General features: G+C 46.1%; 1 protein-coding gene across 2 annotated transcripts; it reads right to left on the bottom strand.

Annotated features, from left to right (window-relative positions):
* Positions 1–8,040: 8,040 nt before the first annotated feature.
* On the bottom strand, positions 8,041–15,427 carry SMIM45 (small integral membrane protein 45). Of its 2 annotated transcripts, none has more exons than XM_067559045.1 (3): positions 15,162–15,427; positions 10,031–10,106; positions 8,041–9,487 (listed from the first exon to the last, which is right to left on the bottom strand). In XM_067559045.1, exon 3 carries the CDS (start codon positions 9,480–9,482, stop codon positions 9,276–9,278), a length of 207 nt encoding a protein of 68 aa, XP_067415146.1. In that variant the 5' UTR covers positions 9,483–9,487; positions 10,031–10,106; positions 15,162–15,427; the 3' UTR covers positions 8,041–9,275. The 2 variants fall into 2 exon arrangements, with proteins under 2 accessions (XP_067415146.1, XP_067415144.1); XM_067559043.1 differs by having other exon boundaries at positions 8,041–9,484.
* Between the last annotated feature and the right edge of the window lie 314 nt (positions 15,428–15,741).

The following is a 15,741-nucleotide window of genomic DNA, read 5'->3' as shown; positions in this document are numbered from 1 at the left end:
CAGCCCCCCACCTCCCACGGGCCTGGGTGATAAACCTGGGATGCGGCTGGGGCTGGAGCAGGCTCCCAGGGTTGAAATACATCTGCGGACCTTGTGAGAGGAAGGAGTGAAGTCCTTGTCCATCTTAAACTCTTGGTACTTTTATGCTTCCTACAGAAACAAATTCAAAGGAAGCATCAGTCTTCACCTACATGGCTTAGTGTTGGCAGAAGGGCTTGGGCAGTGACATTACAGGTTTCCCCACGTGCTGTCCTCTGCCAGTGTTCCTCATCCCTGCCCTGGCAGATAGCAAATACAAGGACTGTCAAAGCCACGTGCTTCTGGGCATACACTAATCCCCAGCTGGGGCCAGGAAGAGTTTCCCCAAAACCCTCCATGATTGTACTATGGTGAGGAGGTGTTACTTTGCCTCTCTCTCTCGGTGTTCTGCATCCTAGATACCGAACTAGCTGGCCTGATCAGGTGCAGCAGTTCTTGTGTCAAGTCAAAAACAGCTCAAGGAAGGCTCAGATTTGCCCAGCCCTTTGTTCTCTTCATCTGACTATCAGAGGAGAGTATGATAATTAAGAGGAAATTTAAGAGCTTACCTGGCTCATGGAGAGCAGCAACTGAGGGTAGACTGTCAGCTGGGACCAAGCAGCTGATGTCTCAGCCCCCTCAGCTGGTGAAAGGAATATTCCACATTTCTGAGAAGGGGTCAAATCTCCCACAGATTGTGTTGGATCCAGCTGTGAGTCTTTCACTGCATCAGCACTTAGCAGGAGTATTGATCACAAGATGTTCAGATCTCCTGGCTTCTGTCATGGCCGAAGCAGCCACAGTAAATGCACAAGGCCGCTTCCTCCTGCCGTCCATCCTTCTTGATCTCTCTCCTTCTCTCCCTTCACTGGAGGAAGTTTTTCCCAGCTTTGTTAAAAGTAAGTGGGAGAGAGAGAGACTTGGAGAGCTTGGAGTGGACGCAGCTGGCCCCAACAGAAAGAGGGAGTGGGCAGAGAGTGAATGAGAGCACTCATAAAATGCCAGGCTAGGAATTGAAAAACAAGGACAAGGGAATCCAAAGGGCCTTGAGACACATGGGAATATTCATGGCTGACATTTCTACATAGAACCTTTCATTTGCAGAATTGCAAAGCACTGTACAGACTAGATACACAGGTTTTATTCACCTACTAACTGCTACAATGCAGCCTTTTCTGGTGAGTAGCAGTTAGAGTAGATTGAAACAGGAAAGAGCGCTCCAGCCAAAAAGGAGAGGGAGCAGTTTGGGGATGCTGCTCCGCCAAGACAGGGAGAGAAGAGGGAGCTGTGTTTCTCTCTACATCCCTTCCTACCCAATCCTCCCTCTTACTTTACTCTGCTAGGGAGGAACGTGGCAGCCATTCTGAGCCAGTTGCACTGCGCAACAACTTGAGGATAATCTTGTTCACCTGACACCAAAGGAAGATTTTAGACTAGCAGAATGCACTGATTGAAGTTAGAATATACCCGGGATATCAGGATTAACATCTCAGTCTGGCAAATTTTGCCCTAAGATCTTCAAAGAGAATGAGTGGTTCAGGGCCTGGGTTTTATTTCTCACCTGAAAAACAGTGCCTCCTTCAGCATGGTATCTCCTAGCAACACACAAAAAACATTGCAAAAAATACTAACTAAAACTGAACTATGTCACCTGCAGAATTCCTAGCACCATTTCCTGCAGCCCCTGGGTTTTCCCTGGAGATTTTCTTACCAAGCACTGACCAGCCCCAGCCCTGCTTAATCTATGAACTATGACACAGTCATAAGCCAAGGTGCTATGGTTATCTTCTCTGATTCAAGCCAAATTTTAGCAAGGAAAATGAGACTTGTAATCTTGGTTCTGAATCTCCCAATGCCCTTTTTGGCTGTGGATTTCTCAATCTTCACCCTGTTGTGGAGATTAATGTAACAGTGTGTGAATCAGAGAAAGATGTTTGGCAGGGAAAGTGCAAGTGTCTGGATTCTCGTTCATTCCCTACCATCCTTCTTCTGGATTGAGTGTTGATACCTTTGTTTCCACATGATTTGTCAGCATTCCTGAAAACTCCCAACAATTTCCCCCAAAGTCAGAAGCTATGTGAGGGACTAGCAAAGGATGGGGCGCTGTAGGTCTGGACTCAGGTGCATTGGCAGAGCTGTGTGAATTGAGGGGCCCCAGAACTGGAATAACAAGGAGTATAACAGGTCAGAATTAAGCAGCACCATGAGAAGGGCCAGAACTGGATTAGGCAGAGGGTGTTTACAAAGAGATGCATCACCAGAGCTGTGAGTGCTGGGCACTGGATTGATAAGAAGGGGAGCTGCAGGACTCGTGTGCATTGGTTGAGCTGTGTTAGGATCCCTAAACTGGAACATCAGCGAGTGCAGCTGGTTGGGTTACAAGTGCCCTGACAGCTTTTAAATATATTCCCTATCAATGTGTATAAATCTCTTCCTGTTCAGCTTTGCCCTTGTCTGGTTTTTCTGGATCCATTTGGCTTGACTTCTCTCTTCAAGCAGTCTGCCTTGCCTGGGTTTAACTTCAAAGCCTCAGTGGAGCAACCTGGACCAAGTCCAGCCCTTAACCTACTTACAGTAATTGGGAGAAACATCAACCCCGTAATCATCATCCCCTCTCCTACCCACATCCAGCATTTACAGGACACAAGAGCAGCAGGGGAGGGAACAATGAGCTGTTTGTGGAGGGCCTGAAGGCTTGGAATCCTAACATTACATCCATTCCTGCCCTGTGACCCTAGCACATTCTTGCCTCCCTAACCCTGTCATTCCTGGACAGGGCTGAGTCCATCCACATGGCATAACCAGAGGTGTCGATTCCTCAATCAGGTGAAATTCTCAAAATATGCTGCACTTCTATATATCTATACAATAGCCTATATACTTCATATATTACTGAGATCACACACTGTTATAATTTTTATTATTTATATAAAAGAAACAATTTTGTGAAAGTTTTCAGTTGTTTCTGTTTCACGAGGGTCAAAACAGAACAAAAGTTATTGTAGATATTTGTAGATATTTATTTATTTAATAATAATGTTTATGAAAAGTTTTGATTTGTTTAAGATTTCAAATTTTTTGTTTTTTCCCTTTTTTCCCCTTCCACCCTCTCCTGCCTCCTGCAACCTAACAGTTGTTTAACAACAACATTATAATAGGTTATTATAGGTTAATATAATTTTAGAAGGGGAAGCAAAGAATAACTTTTCTGTCTGAAACTGCTTGGGGGTTATTGTAGGTGGGCAGAATGTAATTACCCACACTGGAATTTGGCTAGAGTATCTGAGCTAGTAACTAGTATGAAAAGTGCCAAGTGTCTTGGAGCTTGGTTCCATGTTTCCATGGAAATACAACACTTCCAGCAGCACAGCAGCCCCTGGAGCCTGCTGCAGCATTGGTTCAGTACTACCTGTTGAATCACCACCACCTGTGTTTTCCTTGGTGCCCTCTCATCCTAGTTACTGACCACTCCCAGCCTTACTTCACTAGTACAACTAGAGCTTGCACTGGTACGACCGCAGGACTATTTTTAAATGCCGTCTTTTTATCTCATCTTTTGTGTTCCATAACATCAAGCCAGAAGACAAATCAAAGCAAGACACATAGAAAAATACAAACAAAAGCCAGGAAAGAAAATGAGGAGGCAAAAGTATGCCGTGGCAATCCATTCGCATACAGTGAGCTGGTCCCTTCTGAATATATAGTCTATAGACCAACAATGTAAAGCTATGGCAATTCTGAGTTCCCTACAGGCTGTTTTCATGACAAACACTCTAACACAAGAGACCTTTTAGATCCATGGACCAGGATTTAGCACATAGAAAATAAGGAGAGAAATTTACTCCTTGTGATATAACCAATTTCCAACTGTAATGGAGACAATTGGATTGCTAGTTACTGAATGCCTGGATTTACAGTAATCAGCACCTGCAGAGGTAGGGGCAGAAATAAAATATTAGCATGCATGGGTTTTTTACATGAATCATTTATTATGTTGATATTTTTTTTTCCTCATAGGATCATAGAAATTGGAGATGGAAAAAGACCTAAATTAATCTAGTCCTCCCCTTTCTTGTGGCCAGGGCAGCATTATTCCCAATGCTATAGTTTCTTCTCTAGTGCTTTTTCCAGTTTAGTTATAAGCACTGGGGCTACTCCCCCATCCACAGTTGGCTTATCTCACTGTGAGGAAATATTTCCTGACAGTCCGCAATTTTCCTTCTGCTTAATTACTCCAAGATATACTCAGACCATCCATTACTGAAACCATTGAGATAAAGAATTGACCTGCATTAAATATATAAAACTACAAACATCCTTACCTGGTATCTTGAGCTGGCTGTGACTGCCTGATGTGAGAGAAGAAATTACAACTTCCTTCTCTTTTTTCTTTCTCCCTCAGGAATATTATTCAAATATTGCTGCCAACTGTCAATTACTACTGGAGACATCTTTTCAAGGAAGTAGTACATTAAGAATGGCCACAATATTGTGACATCGAGGCCATGGGTCAACTCTGAAATGCAAATGCATAGCCGGGAAAATTACCTTTCTAAAGACACAGGGCAGTCATCAACTACTCCTACGAGGCTAGAGGAAGAAAATGAGATGTTAAGTGACTTGTCCAAGGCCATACAGGAAGTCAGAGCTGGGAATCTCCTGATTCCCTGTCCCATTCTTTAGCCCCTTATATCACCTATGCCTCTCATACCTGCTTAGTTAATACGATTCTTAATTATATGAGTCTCTACTCCTGCCTCAGGCACGTATCTTCACCATTAGCATCATTGGGAGATGTACAAACATTGACAGCGGCATAGAGCATGAAAGACTGAATTCTACCAATTCCTACACCTGAAGACATGAGAGAATGGTCATGAGGGATTCAAAACACCTAACTCTGAGTGATCCCTGCTCTGAGCTCTATGGATGAAAGTCCCCTTTGTGCAAGGGGCCAGTACAGAGCCTATGCACCACCTAATTCCCTCTTAAAGTGCATAGAGGCTTAAGTGATGCATAGGCCTTGTACTGAAGGAAGGTAAAAAACATCACCAAGATCCCTGCTAGCAGACCCCTAAGGGTGAAAGTGGGATGACGTTCCCCCTCCCAATTCCTTCATATTTGGTAACCAATTTAATCCAAGTGAGAATAAAAAATGTCCCAAAATATAATGTTAAAAATAAACACTAAGGACAATAAAGAACCAGAACACTCATGTCACTATGCATATTTTATTATATACACTTATTATACAGACTTTTTACTCTAATGAGAATAAAGCACAAAGTAACAGTGGAAAACATCTGACTGTTAATGCTAATTTCATCAGGACCAGTCAGTGCAAAACACACACAAAAAAACCCCTATCAGAGCTTTGGAGCTTACATCTATTTTAGTTCTTAGGCTAAAGATGGGGGTATTCACAGTACTGGGGTATCAGACAGATGAATAGGGAGAGGTGTCATAGAAGTTAAAGAAGACAGATACTTGGCAGATCACTTCTAGGCCATCCCCCCTGCCCATGAAGGATTATTCCCTATAGTGTAGTCCCCAAGGCTTTGTCCATTCTAGCTTTAACAAGTCCCAAGTGACAGGGCTTCCACCACTTCCCTGGGGAGACTGTTCCAAGACCTAATGGATCCCCCTATTGGGAAATGTTTTCTGTTCAATTTCATCCAGTTAATCCAGGCCTTGGAGGAGGTGGGGATGGATTAAAACACTTGCGACGATACACAGAGAATGCCATAGAAAAGGAAAGAGGTCCACAAGGTCCAGAGAGAGAATGACTGACCAATTGGTCAAGCCCCTACTCCAGGATGACTTTGCAACTCTGTTTCCTAGAGAGTAGGGTCTGTGGGGATTCCTTTGTGAGCCAGTTTAGGCACACACAGATAGGGCTTTCCCCCTACACTGAAGGTGGGGGCAGTTTCAGACAGTCATTCTGCCTGCCACATCCCTCAGAGCATTGGCACGAGACTCAATCACTCATTTCCTTATTTTTTCTTTTGACTTAGTTTATGAAGGTGAGTTTTCTGCTGGTGAAATAGAAGAGTGATTGTGGAGTTTATGCTGGTGACATTTCTGGAGACTGAAGTCCTCCATTCCCCCCTTTCCCTCCCCGGACAGTTGGAGCACAGTACAGGTTCCCCTTCTACACCTCCCTCTCACTTCCTGACAATGTTCATCCCTGGTGGGGAAGAGGAGAGTTCAGTCTCTATGGCTGGGTTCTTCTTGACCCTTTCCATAAGAGCTAGACCCCCGACTGTAAATGGGTGGTTGGACTGGCTCCCAGCCATTTTTGGAAGGCAGACTGCGCCTGTGGTTGACTGCAACACACACAATAATAGGGATCCTTTCATAAAGAGAGAACCTGGGAACACCAAAAACAGAGAGCAAGAGAGATTTCCTTATCTTGAGCCTTTTCAAAACATGGAACCTTGGTCTTATGGGGATATTTTAACCTATCCCTGACATCTCTGAGCTCCTGACCTCTAGTAAAAAAGTTTTTATTGCCACTCCCTTGCTCAACCTGAGGTCCATTTGCATTTGTGGCCTAGCCACCAGGTTACAACAGTCAAGGCCTAAGAAGCAGGTCTCTAAGCTGACGCTCAGAGACTATGGCTATATTAAATTAGAGTGATTTATGGGCAATAGATAATGTCAATGTGATTGCCATTTATATATATTCATACCGAGGAATAAAATAATCATAGGATGATACGGTGATGCTGGACTGTGACATTCGCATCTTCATGGCCCTGATTCAGCAAGGTATTGAAGCATTAGGGACAACTCGTGTGCTTAAATTTAGGCACACGCTTCAGTACCTTGCTGAATCAAGGCCCATGTTATGACACTGCATCAAGATCACCATGTTCCAGTCTGAATGTAGGGACTCAACTGTCCCATATGTTAGGTGCCTGATTGGCCTAGGACGGTCCCACCAACTGGAACCTTGGTGTGTGTGATGATGCTTTATCTGACCTGGGTAGATGAAATGGCCAATAAAGGCCAACGATATTTGCCAGGTGTCGAAGACAGTTTCCATTTGTACCAACGCCATCACTGCTAACATAAATGTTATCCCCCAAGCAACCACCGACGACAAGTCACCCACTTAAATCGACATAATATGTTCTCCATCCTTCATTCAGTAATGGATGAAAAAGCTCTGGCAACAGCTTGAAGTGAGAATTATCACTGGCTGCAAAACTCTCATCCTAAAGACAATATGCTGTGAACTGATCCAGGAGCCAGGATGAGGGAGGGAGCCTGTTTGCACCCGAGTCTAGTGGCTCCTGCTGCATAATGGAGCCATCAGGGCGCGTGGCACTGAACTAGCACCAAGGGCAGTCTGATGGCATGGAATGTACAGAAGTGTGTACAGAACAGCAGCACTTCGTGTGTGAGGATGGTATGGAATGTACAGATATGTGCACAACAGGGCGGCCGGGGCTGTGTTACAATGGTGCAGAATGTACAGAAAGGTGGCTGATAGAGCAACAATGGCTGTGTAATAATGATATTAAATATGCAGAAGGCTGTATCAAAAGGTGGCCATGGCTGTGCTGCACTGGTACGGAATGCATTGACAATGGAACAGCAGTGCCATATGTCAGTGGCACTTTATGGAATATAGATAACTGGGCACGATGGGTCAAGACTGGAGTTATATAATGTAAAGCAGTGAGGACAATGGAATAGCAGGGGCACATTAGCAAAGGAAGTGAGAAACAGTCAGGAGCATGATGGATCAGCAGAGATACAAAGCACCATGGAGGTAGTGTCTTAATGGAGTTCTAGGAAGGTGTGGCACTGTAGTACCTGCTATGGAATAACTCATGTCATGGGCTGAATTGGGTCACTGTTATCAGCTATGATTTGAACACTGTTTGGAATGAAGGAAAAGGTGCTGGATTTCCACTCTCCCATGGAGTCACATTTTCTTACAGTACTCTGTTAGCAAATCAGCCATAGGGAAGAGTGGAGGAAAGTGCAAATACAGTGACTATATACACATTATATGACATACAGTACAACAGGAGGGATCCAGAAAGCACAGTCATTAGTAGTGCCCTATCTCCACCTGTCTGGCTCAGTGTCCCTTACCAGAGACTCACAGTGAAGGGTTCTCCAAGGAGCATTTCACAGTTTTCAGCGTGGATTACAGTCAAGAGGGAGCAGCACCAGAACCGATGCACTAGAGATCCATTTAAAAAAATGCTGTAGAACAGAGGACTGAAGAAGTGCAAATCCATTCACCATAAAGGACCCTCAATCATGGGTCATGGACAGGTGCAGAAGTTCCAATGGATCTGTTGAGGCCTATGCGATAAATCCAGAGTCCTGGATCAAGGAGAGGTGCAAGAGATTTCCTGGTAGGATCCACATAGACCTCTTTAGCTGAAAATTGTGTGTGAATTTAGTGCTCATGAATGTGCTAGATTGACAGCCTTGGAGACTGAAGTCCTCTATCCCCAAAACAGGTATAACATGGGCATCAGTAAAGCAATCTTCACTCCCATTGCCTCCTGTGTGGCTCATTCCTAAACTGGGAAGATCACCTCTAGGGATGAGAATGGAGTTCTCCATGGCTCATCCAATCCTTGGCCTCTCTAATGAGACTCCCAGAACAGATGGCAGTGGCATTGGTGATTACTGTGATGTGGTTGTCCACGAAGAACTGGGCTGCGACCCACCAAATTAATTTCACATAAGTCACCAAAGATGCATCAGATGATAACACCTTTCAGATCCTAGCAAACGGCCAGATTTAAACCAGTGACCTAGCAGTAAAAGGATCTATGTCCCATATCAAGTCTATCTGTGATCATTTGGTACCCACAAGAATTTTTTTTAAAGGTCATGGATAGGTGCAGGTATCCTCCACTGGATAATGAATAACAGAGACTTTACCTTTGGCAGATCCAAAAATCCAGGTCACGGACTGATGCAGGAGATCCTTTGCTGAGTAATGAACATCTTGTCTAGGGGGCTAGACCCTGAAAGTCTTCAGTTAATAGAGGCGCACAAACCTTGCCTTAGAAATGTAGGAGAAGAAGAAGAGGTAACTCTGGTGTTTAACAGAGACCCGTGTCAGCAAAGAGTGAAACCACCCTTCTTCAGTCACCAGACTGTAGAAAATTCTCTCCTGAGTGAGGAGAAATGTGCATCCAGGTCAAGCCTTTTTAGCTGGGGCCCCACCCAAAAAAGGCTCTGTTTGGCTGTTTTTCTAGAAACACCCCACATGCAGAATACTAGACCTCAGGCACCCCAAAGGCAAGGTTATCCCGTATCATCAATGTTTTCCGAAGATCTCGTTCCATGATCGGCCTTTGTGTCCGCCACTTGTGGGCCTCCTGTAGGCCTGGTTCAAAGTAGTATATGCAAGCTCCGAAGCCCACCAAGATGAGAATGGAGATCATCAGATACACTGGCACGAACCAATCCAAGAAGTGGGGCATGGCTGCTGGAAGAAGGGGAGGGAAACATGTAGATGGATTAAGGTGAGAGCCAACATGAAACTGATCAGACATCAGGAGATATGGCAGAGATTATCTAACTAAAGAGGCTATGTCCACTCCATCCTTGTTTACAGACCCTCCTGCATCCAGTTTAGAACACAGCTTTGCCTATTTTAATGCCTAGTTCTGCTCTTTAGTACCCTGCTTTGCTCCAATTTGGCACTCTACTTTGTAAGGTTCAGCACCAATTATGCCCCACTCTGCCCTGGTTAAGCCCCATCTTCTCCCTCAGACTGCACTGGGAGAGTTCTCTAGTCTCTCAGTGCGTATCAACAAAGGCATTCAGACTGCAACGATTGGGGGGTTGGATTTTTTTTAAACCCTTCTCATTAACATATTCATGTTTATAACTTCTGCTTTTCATTCCTTTTTTCATTTTCGACTCAGGTCTCTGACTTTACATCATTTGCTGGCTGCAATGCTTCTACACTGATGTGACATGTTCATAGAATGCCCACTGGCTTACGTAGGCCTAAAAAGTGACTTACCCTTATCAGCTGATTTTTCTTATCAGACTTCACTCTTGGGTTACTTGTGATGTTCCCTTTTCAAACCAATATAGCTCTAAGAAAGGCAAAACAACCATCAATCACTCAACTTACCCATCCAGACACAAAACCCATCACCAGTAGCATTAACTGTCTGCCTTGTTAGTCTCAACAGAGAGCTAAGAGCTGAATAGGTTATGGAGACCAAAATCTCCCCTCCACCCCAGAGCTGCTATGTTCACATCAGAGATGAGGCACTTGGGGAAAGAGGGTGGAGAATTTTGCATGGCCACTGCCTGTACTATGTCTGATCTGTACATAAATAGGGGACCCATTCTCCAGCACTATCATTCCAGCAACTTTCACCATTCGCAACACAAAGCATTTTACAAACAGTAATAAATCCATTCTCAGGGCCACCCCCCAACCCTAAGGCAAGAAAGTATTATTATCTCTATTTAAAGCAAACTTATAGAGAGGTGATTTGTTCAAGGTCACATGGGACATCGGTGTCAAAGCCAGGGACAGAACCAGATTTGCTGACTCCCAGTCCCCCACTCTTACCAAGACACTGCCCTAAGTGTTCCACAAGCAGGGCTAAAATAAGATGACCAAATTCAGCCCTTTCCTTAGCAGGTCCAATCTCTACTGAAGCCAGCAGGAATTTCTCCCCTACATTCCAGCTCTGAATGCTGTGCAGGAGAATTTTGGTTTAGTTTTAATTTCTGATCACCGTAAGTTTTGGTGACCGAAACACAAATCCTCAAGCACAGGAGAAGAGGCTTGGAAAGTCAGACAAGCATAGAAAACATCTGCAGTTAGACAGAAGTCACAATGGAGACCTATTTAGGATGGGATTTTCAAAAGCACTCAGCATTGCCCTAACTCTTCTTCCACTGATGTCAATGGTAAAATGACCATTGACTTCAATGGGAGCAGAGTTTGGCCAATGCTAAGCACTTGAAAATGACACTGTGACAGATACTGCAACCCCATGCAGTATCTTTGGGGGCCACTATATTAAATTTACAAATGGTTTATGTAAGATTGTGTTCCACTCCATGGGGGAGGTTACCATAGCTTCTCCTGGAGCTAAAAACAGTGTGTGGGAGGGAGAGGGTTATTATGGCAAGTCATTCAATCCAAACAGCTCTAGAGGGATACTTCTTCCTGGAGTGGTTTGCATATACTGGTTCAAACTGGGTTTTCCAGGAACTAGCCGCCAAAAAGCTTTTGCTGTAAGAGGAAGATCTTGAACTGACACAGGGCCTTCTTTCTGATCCAGCAAACAGACAGGACCTTCTGTCCAAGAGTGACCCCCAGCCCTTGCAGAAGGGTTGGAAAGACTTTGGCCTACTGGGGCCCCATAAGACTGATGGGTGACTCCTGATACGTTTAGTGTGTGTTGAAATCCATTTATTGTTTTCTTATGTTTTCTCTGTAATACTTTTAAGAATAATTGTGCTTGCTTAGAGGTAACTGAGTGGTAACTTGTAACTGCTGGCTACACACTGGTCATAACCCTCAGAGACTGAGAGCAATGCACAGACGCTGGCTGTCAGGCAGACTGGCTTGCTGAGGATATCACAGTGTCAGGCAGGAAGCTGCGCAGCCTTAAATCCCCCAGTCAGATAGGATCCCTGCCAGAGACAGTTGATGGCTGAACACCTGATTGGGCACTCCTGGAGTAGATCACAGAGGAGAGAATACAGGTGCAGTTACCCAGAAACTGTGACAGACACATCAAAGCCTTCAGAGAGTCTGATTATTCTATGGATTTAACCACTACACTATTAACTGCTTATCTCTGCCCCCCTCCTCAAGCCTTTCCAGGGTTGGTCAACGGTAGGGAGGAGGGAGATTTGTCACATTAACTTCTGCTGCTACTGCTGCCCATCTATCTCTGTCCCACCCCTACCTCCTGGGTGATCTCTATCTTCATATGTCTGTCCCAAGGGCAAAACAGATGTGTTACAGCATGATTGTATAGATGTCACATGATACACTTATCTTGCCCTGTGTACCAAATCCAGGAAGTTAGCAACCAAACCTTCCCACCATCCTCCCTAGCTGATAAGTGGGTGGGAATCACTCCTTCTCTTGTGCTGTTCCACCATCTCCCTTTAAATCACTCTCTAGATGTATTCGGTGATCTTTCAGTAGATTTAAAAACAGTTGGTGTATCATTGCTACTGGGATCCGCATCAAAGAGTTTCTGTAAATCCCTTAAGGATATCCCAAAATTGCTGGCTCAGCTGGATCTGATTTCCAGTTACCCAGGAATATACCTAATTAAAAATATTATATAGCATAAAGCTAAACAAAGCAAATGCCTTCTTAAGGATGGGGAGACTGCATGAAAATGAAATATGAAGGGCGTAAACAGTAAAAAGGAAGAGAAATTATTAGGGATGATCCAGGAATATGGCACGAGCAACAGGATGTATCTGAGCAAAGGGGAAATTTAAGATGGAGATTAATACACCTTTTTGTAACAGGGAGCTCTGCGGTATTTGACTATGGCATCGTTTCCCAAGTGAGGTGGTGAAAACTCTATCACTCAGTTATTATTCTAAACTGGACTGGACAATGCTCTGGGAAATGTGCTGTACTGAACAATTCTGCATCAGCCACAGAGAAGGACTGGACAGGATGTGAGCTGACAGATTGCTTCCATCTCTGATTTCTATGACATGTTAAGTGTTAGCTAATTTGGTACCATACTGACTGATTTCATATAGTTCTTGTTGATTTTATTATACTGGAGCAATCAACCAAATCAAATTTGCTTAAGAGTGGGTGTGTGGGACTATTTTTCCCTTACCCAACCTGTCAGCTGATTTCCGCCAGCTATCAAGATTCCCCTCCCCTCCCACTAGTGCAGAGCAAGTCAGCAGGAAGTGTAAGAGTGAACATGATGTTCATTTCAACCCTCTTAATAACATTTTCTATCACTTCAGAGTCACAGGACTAGATATGAAACCCACAGTGTGTCTCACTCACATGCACAGGGATAAACAACAAATTGACAGATCTGAGGCTGGGAAGGAATCTCCCTTCCCCAATCTTAATTGGCAGGGATCTTGGAAGTTTATCCTTTTTCTAGAGCCTTGAGGGGGAGGGATCAGGTGGGTTTATCCCACATGCTGAAGGATGTATTGGTGGATTTCAGTTCTGCGTGTCTTCTTCTGTCACGTTCCTCTGAGTAAACTCTTCTGCAACCTTGCTGGCATCCCCATCTCCTTGTCAAATCCTTGACAATCCAAGTCCACTATCTTCTTGACTATGAGAATGAGTGGACAGAAGCCCCTTGTGAACCTCCCATCATCACCTTTAATCAGCTAGAGGGGAAACCTTTCAATGACATGAGGCATGACTTCCTCTTCATACACTGGAATTAAACAGGCTGTCTCTACAGTCCTACCGTCAGCTTCATTTCTGGATGTCTTATATAAATAACTTAAAAGATCCCACATTAGGATAACAATAGTTCTGTGTGGGAAGGGAGGAAATTTACATCTAAAAATGGAGTGCTGTTCACTCCCAATCTAGTAAGGAAGGGTGACGGAAAGATAAGTGGTGGGAGAAGGAACCAGTCCCCCATGTCAGGAAACACAGATCAGGCTGGGACTTTAAATATGTATGGCAGAAGATCCTTTAATCTAGATGCCTGTTTATCCACTCTCTACCAGTAGCACCTACTTCTTCAAAGGCTGATTATGCCAGTCACGTGAAATTCCCATATTACCCAGGCACAACAAATGACCCTGCACTCTGCACCTCAGCACTTACTGCTCTATCCGAATGGAGGCCAAAGCTGCCAGGATCAACTTCCGAAGGTGTCAGAGGAAATGATATAAAACCATGGTTAATGTAATGGATGCCTGAGAAGTGACACAAATGGGCAGAGGGAATGAAGCGGGAGGAAGGGGAAATGAACAGGTAACTATTGTTAAGCTCCCAAGGTGGGTGGGAAGGGTGATTGCATGATTAATTTCCCTCCCGCATGCCATCCACTTTCAAAATCTGAAAGTGAAGTTATAAGTCCAAAAGTGACACAGTAAAAATGACATCATGGGTTCCCTATTTATACTCCCCATGTGACCTGCATATACCATATAGCCTCAGCTCACCAGTCAAAAGATGATTTTTCTACCTGCTTCCCACTCAAACTTCACCTCAGCTTTGACAGTCCCTCTACTCCCTCTGCCCTTGACATCCGGAATGAAGGATTTTGCAGTCAGATCTCTTGGCTGGACATATTGTTGCAGATACAGGAGGCAAATTAGAATCCAGCTCCCACTCCCACAGCGATACACTGGCTCTGCAGTCAGCTCTTGTTTTTGTCAGAGAAAAGAGCAGATTTGACTGGAAGTACCCTAAGGTGTCACTTTTACACTGTGGATCTGCCAACCCTAAGCATGCTTTAACCCCCACTGTGCTAATATTTCTAGTGGGTTTTTTTCACTGCTAGGCTCACACCCTTTTTAAAGGTGAAGAAAAGAGTCATCTACGTTTGAGCTAAGATTTCAGTTAACTAAGTTCCAGGGGATCCCGCGTCCTTTTAAAAACCCCTGATGCACACCACACCTAACCCCCGGCAGCAGCCCCTCTTCCAACTGATCATTGGTGCTGGTCACCAGGCTGGAGGGAGGTGTTGTGGGAATAGTTACGATGGCACATCGGGCCTTCCAGGAATTTGAGCACCAGTCCCAAGTGACCGGGCAAAATCCACTTGGGTGGGCAGGAGGCGGGGAGCAGAGAGGCGGCGGGAGCTCGCACGGGACCCTAGACACCTGCCAGTGACTGTGAGCCTCCGCCCGCCACTGGCCAAGCGCAGGAGGGCTAGCGAGAGGCGGGAGGGCTGGATCACCGGGGCCCTGGGAGCAACAGAAGCCGGGGCACGGGATTCTTCCCCTGCTAGGTGTGGGACCGGGAGGGGAAGATGCCGAGCTGTGGCTCCCAGACAGAAACCCGAATCCTCCCCGCCGCAGCGCACCCCGCTGGGACTGCGAGGGTCGGCCGGACCCAGGGGGGGGTTTCAGCCTCCAGCCAGCCTGGCACTCGGGCGGCCGGGCCGGAGGGGCGCAGCTCGCCCGCCCCCCTCCAGGGTCCGGGACGCGCCACCTACCGGGCTCCACGTGCGTGGCTCGCGCGGGGGCTTTGGGCAGCGCGCGGACAATCGTCTGGCCCTCGAGAGCCCCGGCGCGTCCCCCGCGCGTGACGCTGCTGCGCGTGTCAGGGCCCTGGGGAGGGCGGGGCGGGAGGAGGCTAGAGCGGGGCGCGTGAGCGACGCGCGCCAAACCCCCACCCGGCTCCCCCTCCTCCATCAACCTGCAGGGAGACGGCTGCCTGACGGCCCTGGCTCCCCCGCCCCTTCTTCGCACGCGCGGTCAGGGCCTGGCCTTCCCCGACCAATCGAAACGCAGAGCAGGCCTTTATCGGCTGTTGCCGTGGCAACAAAGCTGGGAGCGCTTCAGCGCACGTGGTACAGAGCGAGCTCAGGATGAGCTGGTGCCTGGGACTGTCTCGCGGCCGATGACCAGGAGGGAAGCGTCTGACCAGGGCGACGGGCTCGGGCTGCTTCTGGGCTGGGGCGATCGGCTTGTTTGTGACGTGTCTGAGTGCGAGCCTGGGGTGTGGGCTGCACGGGTGGGCCGAAGAACGTGGGGGGAAGGTCTGGCTGCTGGGCTGGAAGGGGGCATAGGAGG

The sequence above is a fragment of the Emydura macquarii genome, unplaced genomic scaffold, assembly GCF_026122565.2.
Source record: "Emydura macquarii macquarii isolate MOO-44397 ecotype Brisbane River unplaced genomic scaffold, CSIRO-AGI_Emac_v2 contig_2205, whole genome shotgun sequence".
In the NCBI taxonomy this organism is placed as follows: domain Eukaryota; kingdom Metazoa; phylum Chordata; order Testudines; family Chelidae; genus Emydura; species Emydura macquarii.
Note: the sequence above shows the minus strand (reverse complement) of the source record. Positions and strands in the feature narration are given on the sequence as shown.